Raw genomic sequence first — 5,538 nt, 5'->3', positions numbered from 1 at the left:
ATGTATGTGTGTGTGTGTGTGTGTCTGTGTATGTGTATGTAAATATAAATTAATGTTATAAAAACACATTATAAAAATATTTCATGTGAAGAAGAATTGTACATAAAAATCCGACTTTTCTGTGGTTATTATGTTTAGGAGTAGTGTAGTTGTAGAAAGAATTTGTGGTATATATTCGTCAATATCATTAAGTGCCTTTGGTGTCCTCATCAAAATCGCTCAGTCATAATAAACATAATGCAAAATAATAATATTCTGAGGTTTTATTATAAATGGCCAAACACTTACACACATACAAGTACAATGATACGTCTCTTGAAATGTTTTTCTTATTTTATACCATTTTCTTTGCTTGGATGTATGTGATTTTGGCATGTCCCACACGCTGCTCAGCTAAGTGTAAGTCAGTTCAGTGAGTGTATCAAAGTGGTTAAATTACATAAAATTAAAATACTTTTTGAATGTGCTCATTGTCCTCAGCAAGTTATTTAATAAAACAAGTCATTTTGATTATTTATATTTTATTTTCATAATAATATTAAGCAGTTTGCATGTGTCCCTGAAATTGCTGTCCACCCTGTCATTATGGGGTAAACGCCCCTTTAAGAAACTAACTGATGTACTCAGTGACATCCCCTCCCCCATTTGGTCTTTCTTCAGTGGAGGTTAAAACATCTGCAATACACATAGTAAGTATCTACACTTATATTTCCTAATTTTCATCATATTGTGTTTGTAGTTACGTGTTGTCAAGCTTAACATGTTCACCCTGTCATTGTGAAATATTAATATATAGAAAATCTTTTCAGAAATTCTAAATATATATTTTAAACAGTGCACAGTCAGCTTCAACAGTGAATCACTTTGGTAACTGCTGTACACCATGTGCTCATTAAAAACTAACTTTAGCCAAAAAATGGTTCATGACAGGGAGGACATTTGCAACTCCTGAAAATCAGCCTGAGCCAGGCCCCTCCTTCTTCTATATTGGTTAAGGGTTTGTTGAAGTTCCTGTTGTTTTTCTAATGTTCCCCCATCCTAGCTAGGACTCTTAGGCACTTCGTGGGACCTCAGCCCATTCAAATAAGTTGGCATATGACACATAGGCTGTGCGAGGGATCGTACTAGATCGTTTTCTAGCTTATATAGCGCCTGAATTGGATGTTTTTGCCTAACGACATTTATGACGCCAGATTGCGCAATAGGCACTGTGGCGACACCTCTGGGGGCGCTCTTGAGCTGTGCTGAGGGGACAATCTCACGAACAGCCTAAACATCCACCTAACTGCCTATATTTCACCAATTCGTCCATGGAGTGCCTAAACGTCCCCTAACTGACTACTCTTCACCGTAGTCTTCCTCACATCCCACGAACAGCCTATTCGTCCACCTTACTGCCTATTTTTCACCAATTCGACCCAGGGGGTCAAAATTGACCAAACTTCGCATGCTGGTAGCCTAGGGGCCCCACTGCCACATATCAGGAGGACAGGTCTCTAGAGTGCAGGGAAAATTTTAACACCCACCTAGGACCCTGAAACCCGGGATCCTGAACCGAGGGCCCCTGGACTACCACCGTGTCAAATTTGGAGCCCCTGCGACCTTTTGACCCCTGCTTTTCAGACGTCCGTCCTACAACCTATTCGACGTAGGCTGTTCGTGGATATAAGCACGAAAACGGGTCTAAGGCATCTCACAAAGGCATCTTGCGCTCATAGACAGAAAGACCCTCTCCAAAGGGCACATTGAAAATATAGGTTAGGGTTAAGAAACAGACTTGGGGCCCACCTAGGACCCTGATATCCAGCATCCTGACCCAGGGGTCCCTGGACTACCACCTTGTCAAATTTGGAGCCCCTGCAACCTTTTGACCCCTGCTTTCCAGACGTCCCTCCTGCAACCTATTTGATGTAGGCTGGTCGGGGACAATTGGGCCAATTAAGCACGAAAACAGGTCGAAGGGACACAGGGCTCTAGACACGGCCCCAGGGGCCCCTGTCGAGGCATGGATGTCAATTTCGGGCCAATTTGACCTTTTGGTCCACTGTCCACAGACAGCCTACAGGGGCCCTGTCAGATAGGTTACAGGTGGGATGCTGATTTTGACCGGATGTATCTCGAGAACTAAGCCGACATGGGGCTCCATACTCTGGGGTCAGGGGGGTCCCAATGGTACCTCCCCATGCCCGGAGTATGGAGCTCCAAGTCGGCTTAGTTCTCGAGTTACGCCCGGTCAAAAACAGCATCCCACCTGTAACTTATCTGACACTTATCTGACTCATTTTTCATAACTACAGTACTTTTATGAGGTAAAAACTTCTGTATGCCACTCAGGGGACACATCACAACACACTGATGTACATTTCAGCTATTATTTATGCAAAACTAGCATAAAATTGAACTGTCCACAGACAGCCTACATGGGCCCTGTCAGATAGGTTACAGGTTGAACTTCAAGAAGTCCTGTAACTTATCTGAAAGGGGCCCAGTAGGCTGTGTGTGGAAATTTCAATATTAGGATAATAATACATGTTTAATAGCTGTAATGTACATCAGTGTGTTGTGTTGTTTCCCCTGTGTGGTGTGACAGTTATTAATCAAAGTGGTTTTTTTAAGGTAATTGCTTGTTAATGTATATTAATGGTTTATAAATGATTATTTAACTGTTTACTAATGCCTAACTAATGATTAATAGTGTGCAGTTATTATAAAGTGTTACTAGATAAGCTTACCTGGGTTACCTTACCACAAAAGTTACCTTTCAATTTGTGTCAATGACCTGTATAAGTGACTATGATTCATTAAACCAATAAAAGGAAAAAATGACAGACAAAATTTTCACACAGCAAACAAGTTTTATTAGAAGGTAAAATCACACACAATATAGTTTTATTATTAATAACATTATTTATAAAGAATATAAAAAGAAAGAACATAAAAAAGAGAATTTAGAAAACACTGCAATGATAATAACGAAACACTGGTCAATCTGGGGGCTGGGGAAGGGGTAGTAAAAAGCCTACTTCTTCCCCCTGCGCTTTTGAATTGCCCGCTTCACCCTGGCATTCACTGTCTTCTGCTTGGCCATTTTGTTTAACTGGCAAACTTTGAGCGGGGAAATGTGGCGTGTACGAAGTTTCATTTTTATCAATGAAATCAAAACAAAAGGGTTTCACGAGGGGAGGACCGGTGAAACTTCCTGCTGGCCTTCTCCGCTTCTGGACACCACTGCTTCACCCTTCCAAAGAAAATACACAGTGAAGGATTGATCATCATTGTGCCAATAAATACAGCATTATAGACTCTGAACATTATAGACTCAGTACGTTCAGTACGACAGGTTATCTATTTACCTGGCTGGTCTCGGGACTCGTCTCAGCAGTGGACATCTCAGCCAGATGTTTCCTGTGAGGATTCTTCTGTTGCCTTCGCCCTCTTCCTAGGGGTTTCCTGCTTACGGCCACGGTGCACCTGCTTGACCCCCACTGCGCTGTTGTCCTCCCCTTCCAGCGCAGCCTCGAAAAGCCTACGGTGTTCGAGTGCCTGCTTGGCGGACAAGTTGGTTACGTAAAACTTGTCCACCGTCTGGACGTCGTGGCACATAAACTTTGATATCTTAAGCCGGTCGGACTCGGAATGAGTGAATTTGGCCTAGAAATAGAGAGAAAGTAGGAGAAAACAAAAGCAGTTTGAGGAGACAACACCTAACTGAATGTCTCTGAAATATGCCCCATCACGAAAGAAAACACTTACATGGCTGACGATGGATGTTCTTAAATCCGTGAAGTTTGGGCTGACAGGTAGGCCCATTTACTTACACGCGGCACGGAAATATGTTACAAGTTTTTTGCAGACGTTGGGAATGGACGTGAAGAAAAAGTACTTCGCAGTACTTCCATCGGGAAGTCTTCGTCTTATCTTGAGGAAACGCTGCATCCAGTCAAATTCCTCCCTTGCTACCGCAATCTGGGCCAGGCCAAATACCTGGTTAGTCTTGTGGTACTGTATCTGTTGACACACACACACACACACACACAAAAAAAAAAAACACACAAAAAAACAGAGCAAATCAGAACAGAGATAAAACAAATCAAGGTCACCTGATGTATAAAATGGAAGCAATACACTCACGTTGATCAGGAACACATTTTCTGTTGGCCATTCCTGGGCCTCCTCTACCTCCCTGATATTCATGTTCTGATATACCCCCCCTCGGTGACCATAGAGGGCTGCCAGGTAAGCAGACAGGTGGCCATTAAATTCCCACTGCAGGGTTGTGGTGGCCACGTCACTTTCGAGCAGGGCTATAAACAACACAGAGCACAATCTCAGGGTTCATCTTGAACATTTCTTATGCATTTTACAATATGTCAGTACAATGAGTTAAATGGGGGGAAAAACTTACCCAGAATTTTGGGGATGGCCTGCTTGGCCTGGCTCTGGCACTGCAAAATTGCTCCCTTGCTGAGCACCCTTTGCTCTTTTCCGGTTTTCACAGACGTCCGGTGCATGGCGACTTTTCTCCTGAGCGATTTTTTTGACGCTCTGCATCTCCCTGCGCAGACCAATAAGGACCGTCTTTGAAAGACGGCAGGAAGGTGGAGGAGTTTCACTGATGAAAGTGATGAACTGAGACACGTTCTGCACATAGTAGTCGATGGTTGTCTCTTTCATTTGGGCCTTGCTGACTCACCTGCACACAATTTGACTTCCCCTCGGCCATGTATCTCAGGTATCAAACTTTTTTATACGATACATTTTTGCATTCACATTATCAATGTGTTTTGATGAAGGGTCTGGTCCGAGCTGGTTGACCCTGAACTCCTCTATGATGCTGTCTGTGCACAAAGAATAATGAGGAGAGCCAATTGTCAGTCAACACACTGACAATGACATTTCAGAAAACATCAAGTTAAAACAATGCAAGTGTACTCACTCAGTGTCAACCCATGATCAGGGGGGCTCTCAGGCTCCTGAAAGCCGGGTGGCTGCTGGCTGGTGGAGGGCTCCAAATCACTGGAAGCCGACGGCAGGGTGGAAGCCTGTCTCAAGTATACTTTCAAGTAAGACACAGTACAGTGATTGTACATGCATTACATAGTGACTTACTTTAAATTATACATTCAGGTCTCTAGTATATTTCCAAGTAAGACGCTGTTTAATGAAGTGATTGTACATGCATTACATAGTGACTTACTTGAAATTATTATTATTTTGAAGTAAGTCACTGTATAATTTAAAATTGCTTTAAGTTATACCTTCACAGCTATTACATAGTGACATATAACAAAATCTAACTGTCCACTGACAGCCTACAGGAACCATTTCGAATAAGTTACAGGTGGGAGGCTGTTTTCGACTTCGAAATTTTCAGCCGGTGAATCCCTGTAACGAATTGGGGATTTCAACATATGTGCTGAAGGCCAGTGAGTGACTTATTAAGTTACAGGTGGGATGCTGATTTTGACCAGATGTATCTTGAGAACGAAGCCGACTTGGGGTCATACTCTGGGGTCATCGGGGGCCCATGGGCACCTC

At 42.9% G+C, this 5,538-nt stretch overlaps 1 protein-coding gene across 1 annotated transcript; it reads right to left on the bottom strand.

Moving 5' to 3' along the window:
* Positions 1–2,986: 2,986 nt before the first annotated feature.
* LOC311303183 (uncharacterized protein) lies at positions 2,987–4,515 on the bottom strand. The gene is made up of 5 exons (XM_084429494.1): positions 4,406–4,515; positions 4,132–4,304; positions 3,754–4,008; positions 3,354–3,651; positions 2,987–3,238 (listed from the first exon to the last, which is right to left on the bottom strand). The coding sequence occupies exons 1-3, from the start codon at positions 4,509–4,511 to the stop codon at positions 3,811–3,813; spliced, it is 477 nt and encodes a 158-aa protein (XP_084285620.1). The 5' UTR covers positions 4,512–4,515; the 3' UTR covers positions 2,987–3,238; positions 3,354–3,651; positions 3,754–3,810.
* Between the last annotated feature and the right edge of the window lie 1,023 nt (positions 4,516–5,538).

This window comes from Rutilus rutilus, assembly GCF_951802725.1.
Source record: "Rutilus rutilus genome assembly, chromosome: 14".
Classification (NCBI taxonomy): domain Eukaryota; kingdom Metazoa; phylum Chordata; class Actinopteri; order Cypriniformes; family Leuciscidae; genus Rutilus; species Rutilus rutilus.
This window is presented reverse-complemented; position numbering and strand designations above follow the sequence as displayed.

Coding starts and splice junctions, on each gene's coding strand:
- LOC311303183 (XM_084429494.1), bottom strand. CDS start 4,511: ATGCACCGGACGTCTGTGAAAACCGGAAAAGAGCAAAGGGTGCTCAGC. Junction 4,305..4,405: donor GGCCATCCCCAAAATTCTGG/GTAAGTTTTTCC, acceptor TGTTGTTTATAG/CCCTGCTCGAAAGTGACGTG. Junction 4,009..4,131: donor AAAATGTGTTCCTGATCAAC/GTGAGTGTATTG, acceptor GTGTGTCAACAG/ATACAGTACCACAAGACTAA.